At 55.1% G+C, this 16123-nt stretch overlaps 1 protein-coding gene across 1 annotated transcript; it reads right to left on the bottom strand.

The window, feature by feature from the left end:
• Positions 1–61: 61 nt before the first annotated feature.
• SPBR_03881 (uncharacterized protein) lies at positions 62–15875 on the bottom strand (the record flags this gene model as incomplete). Its single annotated transcript, XM_040762169.1, has 11 exons — positions 62–9059; positions 9130–9200; positions 9257–9319; positions 9464–10155; positions 10348–11421; positions 11483–11896; positions 12110–13167; positions 13249–13442; positions 13509–13829; positions 13893–14721; positions 14785–15875. The coding sequence occupies 11 exons, from the start codon at positions 15873–15875 to the stop codon at positions 62–64; spliced, it is 14805 nt and encodes a 4934-aa protein (XP_040623305.1).
• Positions 15876–16123: the final 248 nt, after the last annotated feature.

The raw sequence follows: 16123 nt of genomic DNA, 5'->3' as shown, positions 1-16123 counted from the left end.
ACTGCCCGTATTTTGCACCCTTATTTCACAAAGGACACCTTTCCTCAACCCACCACAGCATTTACTCCTTGTCTGAAAGCTCTGCCAGGAGAGCACTCACAATCGCTTGCACTGTCTTCTCGGCACCGCCGTCATCACCAAGACGGCTCGCCGAGCCAAAGACACCAATGTCCAATGTGTCATTGCGGACCGCCATTTCCACATCGATGGCGTCCTTGTAAGCCTCCCGGACGCGGTTGCCGTGGAGAGACGGGTAGGCACTGGGTGATGGTGGCGGGGATGCCTTGTCTGGCGTTTCGACAAGCTCCAACGAGATGCCAGACGACGCATCCACGGCGCCCAGATCGTCTGGGAGCAAAAAGTTGACAAACGACTCGACGGCGACACCCGTCCACTGTCGAATCTCCCAGAGGCTTGCTGTGAGCGGCGCTGCTGCCGTCGGCGAAGGCGGTGCGGCCAGGGCATGAAGGTCAGCCTGGATCTGGGCAGCCATGTCGGCCACACTGCGCGTGGATGGTGACCGCACGAGCAGCGGCACAAGACAGAGCGTGGGATACGCCGCCAGTTTGTCATCATCGCCGCTGTTGATCCGGTTCGCCAGGTAGACACCAAAGACGACGTCGTCTTGGCTGGCATTCTTTGTGGACAATGTCTTCGCATACACGGCAAACACGAGGCTCTGAAGACCGACGCCGAGTTTGGCTGCCCCGTCTTTTAGTGGTGCAACATCGTCGAGCGCGGAACGGCGGTAGAATGAGGCACGGCCACGTTTCTGCACTTTTCCGGGGATCTCAACAGAGGATCGTAAGTTGGCTCCAGCAAAGTATTTCGACCAATATGCTGTGTTGCTCTCGGTGGTCGCAGTGGAGAGTTGACGGGAAAGCGATTGCTCCCAAGCTGTCGATGTGGCCCGGGCTTTTCCTTTTGATGGAGAGACAAGAAGCTCTTTGAAGCGCCCGAGAATCGTCTCGAGACTTACGGCATCGTAAAGAGCATGGTGGATGCAGAGCGTCAAGAGGTAGGAGACTTGGCCGGCATCAACCTCTCGGGCGACCGATAGAATAGCAAACGACGCCTGAGCTGATGTGTCTCCAAGCGCGGGCCACGAATGAACCACCTTGCTTTCGTCCAGAGAAGGCGGCATCTTGTGCATCTTGTTCCGAATGACAGCCTGCGACAACGGAACAGGTGCATCGACAGCGGCGGCCATTAAGATGGAGCGCAGAATTGGGAGTTCCGCTACTAACTCTGCCCATGCACTGTGGATATGATAAAGACTAATAATGGTGGATGTCTCGTTCGGCTTGAGGCGGTAGCAGAATGCAGGGAAGAAGACGTCGCCACCCGTGTTCTGCCAGACGCTGATCATGTGCACTTGCATTGGCGTGGCAGGCAAGATGGTCTCGACATCGGCCGGAGACATGCCTCCCGCGCGCAGACTTTGTTCGATATGCGCCGCCGAAAGACTTGATGTCGACAAAGTTTGACTATCAAAAGACGTTTTCTGCATGTCCTCTTTGCTGGCCGTGGCCATGGTGGCCATTTCTTGTATAGAACCAGCTGCCAGCAATGCACGCACGCCCAACACAATGCCCTTTGTCTTCCTGAGCAAGGAGCTCACTTTGATTGTGCTGATGGAGTCGAGGCCGAGATGGTAGAGCGTCTGGCCCGTCCGTTGGATGGCGCTCTCGGGTGTGCCAGACACAGCCGACAGCACCTCGCGAATGGCCATTTCGGCGTCCGTCCACTCACCAGAGTCTTCCTGCGAGGCTTCTGCGGTTGGAGGGTTCATGGTAAGCTTTTCTTCTGCTTGTCTAGACACCTTTGGCTTAAAAGGTGGGAGGCCGCAGATGGAGACGCCGCTGTCATCGAACGCGAGAATACTAGTCGTACTAGAAGACGCAGAAGAATGGACCATGAAGCGAAGCGCGACGTCGAGCTGGTGGAGTAGTCGAACGGCACCATGGCGAGACACATAGGCTGTATCGCAGGCCGTCCGCCAAACCACTGTATCCTTCCCCGAGTTGTCGTGAACCAGCTCCATCTCGACACAGATAGGATACTCCACGTCGGAAGCACCTCCAATCGACTTCATGATGGCCGGATTCTCTGTATCCTTTAGTTCTTTGTTGCCACGCTTTTGGAGCATAAAGAGAGTATTGAAGATGCCTGACGCTGACGAGCTGTCGCTGCCTGCCGCTCTTTTAACGGCCCGCTGCGCCTTGCGAAGAGAATAGTACTGGTGCTCGCCAATGCTGCCCATATTGGACTGCATGTACTGGAGGAGCTCAGATGGTGTTCCGTGCAGGACAACACGGACTGGTACGGTGTTCATTGTCGGGAAAACGGTAGCGTCGTCCTCGTCTGCAGGGCGACCAGACAGAACAACACCAAACAATAGGTCCAGCGAGCCCGTCAGGGATGCGAGCACGGCGGCCCAACATGCTTGGCCGATCACTTGAACACTCGTGGCCTGCTGTCTGCCAAAGGCCTGCAGATCGGTGACGGACACAGAGGACGTGGACTCAAGGCGGACGACGGTTTTCTCTGGCGTTTGCGTCGTATCTTGTCGTGGTACGTATGTAGGTTGGGCGCCTTCGAGGAAGCCGAGCCAGAAAGCGTCTGCTTGTGCCCCCGATGACTGCAGGATGAGACCGAGCTGACCAATGTAAGCCGGATCCTCAGCAGGTGAAACAGGTGCAGCGTTGTCGGAGTGGTGGTAAGTAGCCTCGACTGTGCGGTGGAGGAGGTCCAGGGACCGTCCGTCGTAAAGAGCGTGAGCAATCGACAGAACGAGATACCAGCGTCTGGTGTCGCTTGCGTGGACAAATGTAAGCTGGAAAAGCCCCGATTCTCCCTCTCCGTGCATGGCCTGTCTCCTAACCTTGTCGGCGACGGTGACCAGCTCCGCTGTGCTCACAACGCTGCACTCTTCTATGAAGTCAATGGACTGCTTCACAGCCTGGCAGTAGGCAATGTCAAAATCAGGACTGTCAATGCTGAAGAAGACCGTGCGCAGGATAGCTTGTTTGGCAACGACAGATGCCCACGCGGCTTTGAGGCGCGCGATATCTACACCTGGGTTGATTTCCAGGATGTCGTTGTTGAAATAGAGCGCAAAGTTTGATTGAATCATGTCGGCCACCATGGCCTCCTGCATGGGTGTTGGAGGCAAGAGATGGGAGACGTTGGAGAGATCACGACCGTTCGAGTTGAAGTAGCTGCGGAGCGCTTCTGATGTGGATGCAATAGTGGTGTCGTCAGAGGATTTTGAGGCCGATACATCCCCATTTGGGGCCCTTTCTTCATTGTTTGCGGCCTCAATCATGTCCGAGAAGGTCAGAATCGATTGTCCACGGACAAGTTGGCTGTTGGTCAAACGGACACCGGCTGTGCGGAGGCGAGCTGACAGCTTGATCGTATCAACACTGTCAAGACCCAGTTCCACGAGAGTGGTATTCTCGTTGATCGTGTCCGCTTGCACGCCAGCAAGAGAAGCGATTGTCCGCCGCAGTGTTGAAGCCGTATCGCTCCAAGCAAATGGGGCAGAGGTTTCTTTGCTCAAATCGGCGGTGAAAGCATCACTTGTTACTGGTTCAGGTGTTGGATTGGATGTGATGTTGTCCATGACATGCACCGCGCCATTGTTGGTCCTCATAACTGATGAGAACGGGTCTTTTGCAACGGCTTCCAAGGCAGATTCAAACTCATCGAGCATATGATTGAGAATTGGCTTGTCTGCAACGCCGGCTTTTGCAACAAGGACCAGGCGGAGGGTAGGCGACGACGAGGTTGACGTCAAAACCGCCTCCAGAGCAAGTGGATAGTCGGCATGTACGGCCGGTTCAGATTGCGTCCATAGGTCTGAGGTGGCTGACGACGTGCCGGCGACGGACTCGTCTCCAAACTGGAATGAGAAGAGGATGTCAAAGAGCGGCTGTCCGGCTGAGCACCACTTTTGAATGTCTCGTAACGGTGTCTGCTGAAAGGGTAGCGTAGCTACGTTGTACGCGTGACACGCCTGGGCCAGTTCTGCAAAAGACGATTCGAGCTCCGCGGCCGGCGCAAAGAACGGCAAGGTGTTGAACAGGGGCCCTACAACACCTTCCGTGCCGTCTAGGTCATCCATAGTTCGACCCGAGAGGACGAGGCCAAGGGCCACGCCGTTGCTGGCACGGTTGTTTGCGTTCTTGTACAGAACAGACAACCACAGAGCCTGGACGAGTGCTGCGTGTGTCACACCAAGACGAACGCGTATGTGTTCCACATCGGCAAAGGACAGGGTGCGCTCAACGCCAATGTCTTCGCGGGTAGCGGACTTCGAAGCAGCTAGAGGCTGGAGGGGTTGGAAAGGACCACGGTCGTTCAGGTGTCTCTCCCAGAATGGACGGCTCCTGCTGTGGTTCCGGAGTGGTCCATGCACCAGAGCATGTAGGAAAGTTGGCGCTGACGATGATGGCAAACGGTTCGGTTCAGCTTTGTACGCGGATGCAACCTGACCGAGGACGAGACCGAGACTTGTCGCATCATAGAGGCCGTGGAAAATATGCAGAACATGAGTGTTTGCTCCACGATATGCAAACGACAAATGTTGTATTGGGTTGGTAATGTCGTTGCCTCGGCTGGAATCGACCCAGTCTATGTACTTCTCTTGCAATGCCGAGGCTACGTCTGCATTGTCGTCCAAATTCAGCTGCATCCAAGGAAGGGTGACGGCATCAGGTTTCATAGCAGCTTGGACAATGCCGTCCCTTGTAGCGACAAAACGCGTCCGCAGGATAGAATTTCTGGCAGCGACCGTGGCCCATGCTCTCTGCAGTCTCTCAACAGAGACGGTGCTGTCGAGCTTAAAGTGGAACGTATTAAAGTACGTGTCTCGGTGTTCCGGTCCAGAGCGGGCTCGAGAGAGGATGCCCTGTTGCAAAGCCGAGCAGGGTGCAATGTACTCGATCTGGTCTGAGGCGACGCCGAGGGATTGGGCCACCTGTGCGCGGTTGCGGTGCTGGCAAGCATCAACCAGTAGACGGGCCTCGAGCACTGAGCCGATCGTGGTAGATTGCTTCGTCTGTGCATCGTGCAGCACAGCGATAAGATCTCCCATATTGGGGTGCGCAAGGATGGCTGACGGTGTGGCGGAGGAAACACCTGCCCGTCTGAGTGCGCGAGCAAAGCGTAGCACAGAGACAGAGTCGATGCCGAGTTCGAAAATGCTCGTGTGTGGAGCGAGGGCGTGGTGATTGGGGTCAAGCAGGCCCAACTTGTGCAGCACTTGGACAACGATCTTGCCGCTCGGGTGTTCAGAAAGCGGAACGCGGAGAGCAGCGGTTGACGCCGTCGTCGGCGCTGCCACGCCGTTTGTTGCAGCGCCTGTCGTGTGCATCCGCTCGTCCGGTGACAGACTGTTGAAGAAACGCTTCAGCTCTTTGCCATCTGCTTTGTTGTTGGCCGACAGCGGGATTGCGGCCAGCGGAACCACGTAGGTTGGCACCATGTAGCCTGGGAGCCGCTCTCGACAGGCTGCCTGGACTTGTCGGGAAAGAATAGCACTGTCGGATGCTGGGCTGTGTCCGTCCGGATTGTCGACGACAACAAAAGACACCAAAAAATCCTTCTTGTTGTCTTCGTCGCGGATCACCTGCGTGGCAACATCACCAACGCTGGCCCCGAGGCCGAGGCGGATGGCGTGGTTGATTTCACCAATTTCAAGTCGTTGCCCACGGAGCTTAATTTGGTCGTCAGCACGACCTAGGAAATCAAAACAGCCATCGTGCATCATCCTGACCAGATCGCCCGTGCGGTAAATACGGTCGCCATGGTCATGGCGGTAGCGAGTTCCATCGCCATCCAGGGTTGGGAAGCGCTCATTAGTAAGTTCGGCGCGATTCAGGTAACCTTGACCGACCAATGTCCCAGACACGCAGAGCTCGCCAACACCGCCTCGCAAAATGGGCGTCTGTATTCCAGGGCGGAAGACAAGGGTACCGACATTGGGAAATTGTCTACCGATGTTGGACGCGCGCCCGTTTCGTGGGACCTGCGGATACGACGTGACGCCGATGGTGGCCTCGGTCGGGCCATAAAAGTTGTGAACGGCGCCGGTAGGGCCCCATGGGTCGAGCATTTCCTGTTTGAGTGGCTCGCCGCCGGTGATGAAGACGCCGCGGCAGAGGCTGGGAACGTCGTTGGGGTCGAGCAGGCGGCCCAGACTTGGGGTCAGGTCAATGTGGGTGATGTTGAGCCGCGAAATCGCGCCGGCCAGGTCTTCCAAAAGTAAATCACGCGGAGCGCCGACCAACGTCATGCCTACAGACCACGTCCAGTATTGTTCGAGGACAGCGACGTCAAAGTGGAAAGAAGCAAACTGCAGCCATCGGGACGTGTCGGCATCGTAGTGGTTCCGGAATAGCTCTTGGAAGGCCAGCATGCACTGCACTGCATTCTCGTGGGTGATGGCGCAGCCTTTGGGAGTGCCCGTCGTGCCTGATGTGTAGAGACAGTAGCACACGTCGCTTGGCTCGGGTGCGCGGCGGACACCTGACAATGCCACGCAATCGCTGGCCGTATCCAGAGAAGCCATATCAATGCCAAGTATCGTGACGGCCGGTGTGATGTCAGACAAGCCACCATCCGAGACTGTCGCTGCAGCTCTGGTCACATCCGTGAGAAGGAGCGGTGCTCCCGCGTCCTGGAGAATAAATTCTTTGCGCGATGATGGCGCGCCAGGATCCAGAGCTAGAAAAGCACATCCGGCCTTGAGGATACCCAACATGGCAACGAAGGCTTCGGGGCACTTATCAAAGCAGATGGCCACAATTGATCCAGGTTCTGCATGCTGAGACACAAGACTGGCGACCTGGTTACCGCGAGTGTTCAAGTCGTCGAAAGACCATTCTTTGCTAACCGGAACGCCGCCTCTGCTCTCGTCGAAGGCCGTAACGAATTGCAGAGCGACTTTTGTTGGCCTCAGCTCAGCCTGACGTTCAACAAACTCATGCAGCAGCTTCACATCCGATTGCAGCTCCCGCACGGTTGGAGGCAGCACACTGTAGAGTTCAGGGTTCAGTTCCACAAAGTCGTCTTCGTCACCGTCAGGATGGGTCGCAAGGTGGCTGACGATAGCGTCAAGCTGATTGAGAAGGATGGTCGCATGCTCGCGTGGTAGGACGCTGGTATCAAATGTGATCTGATACAGCAGCGGTCGATCGGTTGCCTCCGGAATGGCCTCGATAGAAATTGGATAGTCAACAATGGCCTCCTCGTCTGAAATGGTCCAAGGGCAGTTGTCAGAGCTTGAGCCACGCTCGGCGGCCTGGAAGACGACAAGTGTATCGAACAGCCGGGTATCAGGCTGACCCAGCCATCTCTGAATCTGGCGAAGCGGGACGTGTTGAGACTTGTGAAGTAGAATATTTGCATGCATCAACTGCTCAACCAGCGCCCTATTGCTTGACTTGTTCTGGGTGACGACCGGCAACGTGGAAATGCACGGGAAATCCGCACGCTCAGTCGCATCGGAGTTGCGGCCCGAGAGAACAGCACCGAAAACGACCGATGCATCGCCCACGTAAGACGACAGAATGCGCGTCCATGCCGCCTGGAGGACAGCGTGCATGGTGAATCCAGCACTTCGCACGGCCATCTGTAGCTCGTCGAGTAAGCGCGACGATGGACGAGACAGAACAGCATATCCTTGGGACTCATTGAGCGGAGTCAGCAGAGGGAAGCTATTGACAACAGTTTGACCACTCTTTTCTCTCCAGAGGTCGGCTACGGGTGACGAAGAACCGGTCAAGGAAGCGACTTGGTGGAGAATATCAGAGACGACCAGCTCTGTTGATGGGGTTTCCTTCCGCTTTACTTCGTATCCAGCCTGTATAAAAGCGGTCACGTCGTCCAGAAGAACCCGCAGACTTGCTGCATCGTACAATGCGTGGTGGATGGCCAGGTGGCAGGTCACAACGTCTCCTACACGGCCGTCGACAATAGCCACTTGCCATGGTGGAAGCTGAAGGTTGGTGAGAGTTTCCACCGTTGCCTCGCGTTTCCAATTTTTGAAATCAAAGTCGTGGCCGTCATTGACGAGAAGAACGCGGGCATGGTGCTCCATTGACTCTGGAGAGATCTGGACCATGGCAAAAGGAGACAGGGCGTCAAATGCATCATCGCTGTTGCTGTCGCTGTCGTCATCCGCTGCACCATCCTTGCTTACGAATCCTGTCCGCAGTATAGGGGTCGAACATGCAACTTGCCTCCACGCCTTTTGCCACATATCTCCATTGAGTCTCGGGATTTTGTCCCCTCGTTTCTGCTCGAAGGTGATGAAATTGAAGTAGTGTTTTCCCTTTGACCGAACGAACTCGGTGAGCAGCCCAGTTTGCAAGGGAGTACAAGGCAAGACAGTCTCAATTTCATGCTCAAGGTAGAACCCTTGTTTATCAAGCACAGGGCGAGCAGCCGCACGAAATGTGGTAAAGTCTATTGTCTGTAGTTCGACGGGCCCGGGAGATGCAACGGACAGAGATGAACTTGGTGGAGTGTTTGTCGCGGAAGATGTGTCTGGCGTGCGGAACTCGGAGCTGTTGGAGGTCGTGGTGGCTCCTGTAACTTGGACGAGTGGTGGTGAGAGTGATGCTGCCAGGGTTGCACAGCTCGGGTGCTCCATGACATCCACGGCCGAGACCTGGAGTCCTTGTTTTCGGAGTTCAGATGCTACTTGCACAGCGCGGACACTATCGAGGCCAAGGCGGTAAATTGTCGTGTCGCGCCGAATGTTGTCTGCAGGCACGCCGGCGAGCCGGGACAATACTGTACGAATGGCCGACTCGGTCGTAGTCCAAATCTCATCGGTTTCATGGACAAGAACGGCGTCCGACCCGTTCTCTTCAGCTTCTTTCCCGAACGATTCCACGTTCAAGTGCAGATTGCCAAGTTTGTCCTGCAAAGACTGAGGTAGCTCTGTGCGACTTGGGATGCGCGACGACGAGAACTGTACGAGAGTCGTCAGGAGAGTGCCAAACAGGTCGACAACAACTGACGCTGCTTCTGGTTTGACAATATTTCTGTAGTTAATGTACATACATTGTTAGACATTACCAATCTGCGGAAAGGTCGTCGGATGCTTAAACTTACTTGTCAAAGTGAAGCCGACCTCGTAACTTGTCTTCATCATTGGCCGGCGTAAGCTCAAAGACCATTGGGAGCTGTTGTGGTTAGTAAATGCAAGCGAGATGCTCTTTTCTGAACGCAGCCAACTCACATCCATCTCCCCGTCGTCCCGCTCCAGGGTCCAAATATCATTGTTGAGTGGTCGTGATGGTCGCTGAAGCAGAAGCAAGCTGTCAAAAAGACGACGACCGTTACTGTGTTGCCTTTGGATCTGCCTCAAAGGCGTAAACTGATGCAGGAGAAGGTCCGGGTTCAGGGTTTGAAAGTAGGACAACAAATCGCGGTTGGACTGTAATACGGAAATGTTGGCACGGATAGGAAGCGTGTTGAAGCATGGGGCAACTAAACTGTCCACATTCTCAACTGGCACAGAGCGGCCGTTGTAGACGTTGCCAAAACAGACGTCATCCGTCTGCAAGAGAATGGCCATAGTACCCGCCCACGCTGCCTGACAGGCCGTCAACAAGGAGCAGCCCAGGCGCTTTACCTGATCCTGGATGGCCGACAGAGGCATGTCGAGAGCCTGCTCCAGGATTCCGCTACCATTGTCCGGTACGGCCGACCTGTTTGCAAGTAACAGAGTCGGTTTGTACCCAGCAAGATGGTTGCTCCAGAATTGGTCTGTGGACGACGGAAGGTTCAACGCTTGCTGAAGGAACATGCTGAAATTCGGCGCCGTATCCAGAATTACCGATGAATTTTCCTGTCCGCTCATGCGGAGGACAACCTGTTCGACTTCCCATAACAGACGACCCATGGCTTCTCCGTCGTAGACAGCGTGGTGGCAGACAAAGGACAGATACTGAGTGTCTCTGTCCCTGATTGCTGCAAAAGAAACTGGGGGGTGGAACGAGTCGACTGGATAGGGGAGTGATTGTGCGTGCTGCTCAACGAGGGTGTCAAGGGTGTCCGTCACAGATGTAGCCAGATCCAGCCAGGGAGCCGTATAGGTGTCCAGGACAACCTGCGCAATGGGGTGCAAGACGTGATCTGTTGTCACAAAGCATGTACGCAGAATATCTTGGCGAGCACAGACTTCCATCCACGCCTCTTGTATGACGTCCACATTCTCTACAAGGCGGAAGAGCATGCGATTGACATAAGTCTTGCCCCGTGTTGGCGAGACCAGCATCGCTTCTTGCAGTGGTAAGCACGGCATGGCTTGTTTGGTTGAAGACAAACCTCTCTCCTCAAGGTTCGACTGCAGTTCTGACATAAAATCTGATGAAAACACGTCCAGTGAAACGGTTGACGCAATGCCATCAGAGGTAAATGATGTCGTTGCCGACTTCTCGGCAATCAACTGTGCCAGCTGTGCGATGGACATGTTCCGTAGAATGTCCGAGATGGCAAGGCGGCACTTTGGAAACGTCTGGTTGAGACGCCGAGAGACATGGATGGCAGATAACGAGTCAAGGCCTACGCTGGCCAGCGGCGTCCAGCGGCCGATACTCTGCGCATCAGGCTTGAAAACATCAGCAATGATGCCAGAGATCTGCCCCTCAATATCCGTCCACTGTGCGGCGTCGTCATCTTCAGCTGTGTCATAATTGTTTGCAAAAGCGGACACTTGTTCTTGAGAGAGGCTACGGAAGGTGTTCAGCAGCAAAGCTTTGTTTACTTTCCCAGCTGGTGTCAGGGGCATGTCTGTTATCGGGATCAAGAATGTCGGTACCATATAAACTGGCAGCCGAGATTGCAGCTCGAGGAAAAGAGAAGCAGAAAACTCTTGACGTGAATCAATAACACGGAATATGCGATTTGGCGACGTCGACGAGGGCATGAAAAAGGCGACTAGCTGGTCAGAGCTGAACTCCGGCGAGTCTTCTTTGCGGGTGACAACGGTCACCGCCTTGGCCACAATTGGAGATGCGCAAAGAACGGCGTTGATTTCGTTGAGCTCGATGCGTTGGCCTCGTAGCTTGATCTGGTCATCAACGCGGCCCGTGATCATTAATGAACCGTCGGGTAGCATACGGCCAATGTCACCAGAGCGATAGAGCCGGCCATAAACGGGGTGATGAATGAACTTTTCTGCCGTTAATGATGGCAGTCCCAGGTAGCCAGCAACGACCTGATCGCCACCAAAGCAGAATTCGCCAACAGCCCCAAAAGGTACTGTATGTCCACTCGCATCGTCCATGCGAAGCACGACTGTCGACGTATTCTCAAAAGCAAACCCGAGGTGGCGGATGGTATCGCCAAGGGCCATCTTCTTCACAGTGCAGATGTTTGTCGTCTCGGAAGGCCCATACCCTGTCCTGTTAGTATCATACGATCCCGTTGCAAGTTGAAGGCATGAGGTACAATATCTTACCCTGGAACAGCTGCTTCGACCACATGTTGGCCACCTTTTCTGTCAACGGCTCCCCAGCTGTGACGAGAAACTCAACACTAGGTGTATTCTGGGTGTCGACCAGTGCAGCCACAGTCGGGGTCATGCTCAGGTGCGTGATGCCAAAGAGGCGTATAGTGCGCTCCAGGTCTTCAAACAGCACATCGTTTGTAGCCGAACAGAGGCACAGGCCGTACACCCAGCTAAAGAAAATTTCAAAAACGGACACATCAAATGCTTGCGAGCACGACTGCAGAAGCCGTCCGCCAATTTCCGGGGAGATGGGGTAGATACGTGACAGGACATCGAGGTTACTGCAGATGTTGAGTTGGGTGACGCAGACACCTTTGGGCACGCCCGTGCTGCCCGAGGTGTAGACAATGTTGGCGATCCGCGCTGGGTCAGCCGGTATAGCTTCGTCTCCCTCCAAGTCTTCGTCAGGGAACAGTTTCAGGTCGGCGGTTTGCAGGTCCAGTACGGGACAAATATCAAGACTCGAGAGATCGTTTGTAGTTCTCATATCAGAAAGAATACACCTGACGCCGGCCTGTTCGAGAATGGTGTGTATTCTAGTCAACGGTGTCGTTGGTAGAAGAGGTAGGTACGCACACCCGGCTTTGAGTATGCCCAGAATGCCGGCGTACAGGAGTACCGACTTCTCCATGACAATCGCCACAGCATCACCAGTTTTTGCGCCGAGTGACTTCCGAAGACAGCGTGCAATTTGATTGGCCATCCTGTTGAGCTCGTCAAAAGTGACAGTAGTATATTGCATCGAGCGTTCGCCGTCGTTCTCTCCGTCATTGAACGATGTGGCGAAACAAACCGCAGGCCTCGTAGGAAACCTCTTTGATGTCTCCTGCACGAGCTGGGCCAGGTCAGGGTGGCCGTCAAAAGTCCGGTAGTCGAGGTTGTGGCGGGATTGTAAGGCTACAGGAATCCCCGCGTATACTGCGGAGAGAGTGTCGTTCATATTGGCAACAATATGTTCCAAAGCAGCAGCATATTGCTTCAGGAGCATTTCCACTTGGACTTGGGGAAACGAGTCAGTGTAAAACGTTGTCCTGATTCGAAATGTACCATTCCTTTGGCCGTGTTTCGCCTGCGGCTCCACCTCCCAGAGCATCTTTGTCTCCAGGTAGTCTTTGTGGTCAATCTCACGGACGAATTCGTCTTCATTTCCATTGCTGAACATTGATTCTTGGTATACGAACAAGACATCGTACAGGGATTGGCCAGGACGAATGCCGGCAATTTTCTTGATCTCGGGCAGCGGGAGGAACGCGTGCGCTAGAAGGGCGCGATTGGATGCGTGGATATTCAGGAGGAGGTCGCGGATTGTGCGCATGCGAGAGAGATCTGCTCGGAGCGGCACAGTCTGTAGACACGGGCCTACAATATCCATAATGTTGTCCACGGGGATGGTCCGACCCGACGTGACCGTTCCTAGAACGACATCCGGGGAGCCGACAAGGCCACTCCACAGCCACGCCAGCGCGGCTTGGAATAGAGTTTGTGTGCTGCATCCCACGGCATTGGCCACGCGATCTATGTGAGCCTTGTCCACCGGTGTGCCATCGACCGAGGACAGTACTGTTTCTCGAGTAAGGATTCGCCCCGTAACGTCGCGTCTTGCATTGAGCTCCGGGAGGGCGCTCGGCTGGAACCTATTAAGCGTCGCGGCCCAAAAATTCTCGGCTGCTTCCCGTTGCGCGGAAGTTATGGAGCGGCCATGTTGGACAACGGACGAGTAGTGATTTGCAGACAATATGAACTCGCCACGCAAGGCGGAATTCAAATCGCGGAGAATGAGGTCGAGAGACCAGCCATCGTACATTGCGTGGTGCATGTGAAGTAAAACACGAATGTCTCCGACTTTGTTGAGGTCGGCCTCTGCAATATCCACGTAAAATGGCATCAGAAGCTTCTCTTCCGTATCAAGCTGGAAGTCGCGTTGCAACTGGTCCACCGTTCGTATCTGGCCTTCTGCCCCATACCGGCGAATAACTTGCACGAATCGGCCGTGATACTGGGCAAAGCCGGTCCTCAGCGCTTCATGTTGGCTGATTTGATGACCCAATGCCTTGAAAATCTTTTCACGGGGTGTATTTTCGCGGAGTCCAAGCTCGACCCAGTTGCAATACGCCCTGGGGTTGGCCAGCGTCTCCGCCAGCATCGCGACTTGAACTGGGGTACATTCCACCACGCGCTCCACATCTTCCAGTTTGAAGTTGCTTCTGACCAGTTCATTGTCGGCGAAAAGCTCACTTGCTTCTATTACATAATCTTGATTTTGTGCTTCGATGTTGTCTGACACTTCCGGTGTGGACTGTCGTATGCGAGAATGCAGCGCTGCCAGTGTCCTTGACTCAAGAACGTCCACCGCACTAACATGAGGGAAGCCAGCGGCGCGGATAGTGGCAGCAAACCGAAACGCTTTCAACGAGTCCAGTCCTGCAGCAGCAAGAGGCACTGTGTTGCCGATGGTCGAGCCCAGAACTGACCTTGCAACCTGGTGCAGCGTGTAATCGAGGTCGTCCTCGAACTCTTCTGGTGGCGGTTCGGTGGCCTGCTCTGTATTCAACTCTGTGTACTCATTCGAAAGCTGTTTGCGGTCAACTTTGCCGGATGGCAAGCGAGGGAAATCGGGCATGAGAACAATATCGCCTGGGACCATAAACCGAGGCAACCATGATCGACACGAGTCCAGTATTGCTTCTTCCAAGCCAGTGAATGCCGCAGCAAGGAACGCCTTGGGCCCCACGTCGCAAAACGCAACAAGAATGCCGTTGATCACAGCCGCAACACTCCCGAGACAGCCGTCTGTGCGGAGAACAGCTTGCTCCACCTCGCCCAGCTCGATCCGCTGACCACGCAGCTTCACCTGGCCGCCCGACAGACGGCCAGAGCACTCGAGCGTGCCTTGTTCGGTGACCCGGGCCTTGTCACCGGTGCGGTACAGTCGTCCATATTGCTGCGTGTCGATAAATGCAGCGGCTGTCTGCTCCGGACGGTTAATGTAGCCGCGGGCCAGCTGGTGGCCACCAACAGCCAGCTCACCGACCTCGCCCATTTGGGCGAGTCGCGGGTCTCTACAGACGTCCTTGTCACTCCCGTCACCCTCTTCATCTGGGATGGCCAAAATATACGCCGACACTGTGTCCAAAGGAAACCCAATGTTTTTCACTGAAGCCGTTCCATCCAGCGCCGGTTGCAATGTGCTACAGGTCGTGTTAGCCTATAGGTCTTTTCTTCGTCGATTCCAAAGGGTGCCAAAAACGTACCAGTGGATGGCTGCTTCTGTGGGACCATACATGGCCCAAAGAATGCTCGTCTGCTCCGGACCGGCACCAAATTCGCGAATCACAGGCTCTGTCAGCATCTCGCCAATTGTCAGGAGCAGTTTTAAACCGGGCGCGTTGGCTCGGCTCTGCAGGAGACTTCCCGCCACAGTGGGCGTTAACTCGCAAGCATCCACGTCGAGAGAGGTAATGACAGCCGGCAGATCGTCGAGCATGTCGGCCCGGCTGCAGCAGACCAGCGTCGCACCCCGGAACCAAGGGAAGAAAATCTCAAAGACGGAGACATCAAACGTGGGTGCCGCAAACTGGAGAAAGCGCTGGAAACTCGGAACGTGGCGGTCGTGCGAGAGCAAGCTCTGGGTAGCAGCGCCGTGCGGGACACCGACGCCTTTGGGCGTGCCAGTTGAACCGGATGTGTACATGACGTAGGCCAGGTCATCGGGGCCAGCAGTCCGAGCCGATGACATCGGGGTTTCCGACGTCTCCGGCCCGACATATCGTCCGTCAAACAGATGAAGCTCATCAACAAGCATGACCTGTAAGGACGCCTTGATGCCCTCAGGGAGCCTGGCCGCCATGGCCGACGTCGTCAGGATGATACCGGCTCCAACGTCGTCCAAAATGAAGCGAATGCGGTCTGGTGGTGCATCCAGTTGGATTGGGCAAAAGGCACCGCCGGACTTGAGGACGGCCAGAAGCGAGACATACAGCTCCGGCGCCTGGGGAATCAAGACCGGTACGACGAACTCGTCGGTGGCCGGAACCGCAGATCCGGTCGACACATCTGCCACAGCATCCAGCCGACGGCTGATTTCGACTGCAAGAACAAGGGCAATGTTGTGCAGCTCCGGGTATGACAGCGTCACATGCGTGCCGTCCGGGGCTTTGTAGTCGAGCGCCAGTGGTTGCGACACGGCTTCGGCATGCGCTCTGGCCACATTGTGATCTGATGCAGCTGCCGCATCGGTTCGGTCGCCATCTTCAGCGCCGGAAACAAGCAAATGAAGCAGCGCCGGTCCAGGCAGCTTCCGGGGCTCTGGATTGAGGATCGAGAGAGGTTTTTTGTCTACCATATTTATGTATTTGGCTGTGGTGGTATTTGTCGGCGTTTGTTATGCTGTCAAATCGTGTCAAAGCTCCAGCCAATGAAAGCACTGGAGCGTTGATGCCGCTTTGCTGTGGGACAAGGCTGCAATATCGCTGGTGAAAGAAAAACGCCATAAAACTTCTTCAAATTGCAAACATAAAAAGCCATTAATGCTTGCAGCTCCGGGCGTATGTCAAGACCATCGCGGTTCGTCGAGACGAAGTCGGTTTTGGG

Source organism: Sporothrix brasiliensis (assembly GCF_000820605.1).
Source record: "Sporothrix brasiliensis 5110 chromosome Unknown Cont12, whole genome shotgun sequence".
Classification (NCBI taxonomy): Eukaryota; Fungi; Ascomycota; class Sordariomycetes; order Ophiostomatales; family Ophiostomataceae; genus Sporothrix; species Sporothrix brasiliensis.
The sequence above is the reverse complement of the archived record's forward strand: the minus strand, read 5'-3'. Positions and strand labels throughout refer to the sequence as shown.